This window comes from Haplochromis burtoni, unplaced genomic scaffold (genome assembly GCF_018398535.1).
Source record: "Haplochromis burtoni strain Fernald_Lab_line unplaced genomic scaffold, NCSU_Asbu1 Contig_1103, whole genome shotgun sequence".
Taxonomy (NCBI): Eukaryota; Metazoa; Chordata; class Actinopteri; order Cichliformes; family Cichlidae; genus Haplochromis; species Haplochromis burtoni.
In genome coordinates this window covers 1-1,386 of record NW_024583464.1, presented here as the reverse complement: position 1 = coordinate 1,386, position 1,386 = coordinate 1, and the positions used below count along the sequence as shown (strand labels likewise).

Below are 1,386 nucleotides of genomic sequence, written 5' to 3'. Positions count from 1 at the left end.
AAGTAAGTTATTATTATTATTATTATTATTATTATTATTATTATTATTATTATTATTGTTATTGTTATTGTTATGGTTATTTTCTTTTCCTGTGCTCTCATCTAGTTACCTCGGTTCTCCTCCAGTATTTGGGGCCCTAGTCAGACTAAGGAAGCTGGCCCTTGGAGGTCCTTCTCTGAAGGAGCTCCGGAGAGGAGATCTGTCTGGAGTCACCCAGCTGGAGGAGTTAACTGTTCATGCAAACAACCTGACCAGGTTTGCACGGGTTTTGGTAGTGGTGTTAAGTTACTGTCTTTATTAGTGGTGGTAGCTTCAAATTAGTGTCCTTTATTCTAACTGCCTTGAGTCTTTTTTGTTTATGGTTAACTGTAGTGAGGCTATGAATACATTTTTATAGGTGGCTATAGATGGCTAAAAGTAAGTTACTTAGTAGGTTAATGAATCAACACGCTTTATGAATTTTCTTTGCTATTGCAAAATGTAACCGTTTCCATCTCAACTTCAGAAATGTGTGTCAAAATAATGAAGAATAACTAAGAGACATCTTTAAAGACTCATATTTATGGCATAACTCTTTTATATATAATTTCGGTTATATATAAAAGTTAATTTTTTTAAAAAGTTCTTTAAAATGTGTTGGTTATGGTCTATTTTTATAGATTCTTTATACTTATTTGGGCTAACAAACCAACACTTCTCTATGTGCTTTTACTAAATATACAAATCAATATCTGATGCTTTTATTATTGTGTATACTGTCTTCCTTTTCACATATCCTCAACTTTTAGCTTCTGTATCTTGCTTCTGCAGCTATGACGCTGGTACATTAGCACACATTTGGCCGCTAGGTCATGTCACCTTGAGTCTCCATGGTCCTTTTCTAACAAATGTGACCTTGGCTGGGTCTATGATTGATGATGTGTCATATCCTGAGACACCCATCATTCTGAAAGACATCAATTTGAATGGAGTTCAGTCTGTTCAGCCCTTTAGTAAGGCAGCCAAAAGGAGGATCAGGTATGGACATCACTTCTACTTGGGTAAAACTAATATTCTAACAAACTGGGAAACAAACAAACCTATTCTTCCTCTGTGTTGTAACTCTTCAGGTATTTGACCCTACATAATGTTTCTGTGTCTGACGAGGCTATTGTTGACTTCCTGGTGGTATTAGATGGAGTTCCACTGACCAAACTTACCATAGAAGATGTCACACTGATGGGCGAAGGCTGGTAGGAAAGAAGCACATTATCTTTTTGGCATATGTCCCAGTTAGCAACTTTGGTTCAAAAGAAACGTTTGTGTATTATACAGGAAATTGAAAACAACAAACTTGTCTTTTTTTGGTTGGGGTTAGGTGGGGGAAAGCTAGCCAAACTGATCACA

At 36.4% G+C, this 1,386-nt stretch overlaps 1 protein-coding gene across 1 annotated transcript in view; it reads left to right on the top strand.

Annotated features, from left to right (window-relative positions):
* LOC102295472 (toll-like receptor 2) overlaps nt 1–1,351 on the top strand; it is a 6,045-nt gene extending 4,694 nt beyond the window's left edge. Inside the window, exons 3-5 of the mRNA XM_005951872.2 lie at nt 106–255; nt 811–1,017; nt 1,110–1,351. Coding sequence (XP_005951934.2) covers nt 106–255; nt 811–1,017; nt 1,110–1,236 — 484 coding nt within the window. The 3' untranslated portion in view covers nt 1,237–1,351. The remainder of the gene's footprint in view (nt 1–105; nt 256–810; nt 1,018–1,109) is intronic.
* The last annotated feature ends 35 nt before the right edge of the window (nt 1,352–1,386 follow it).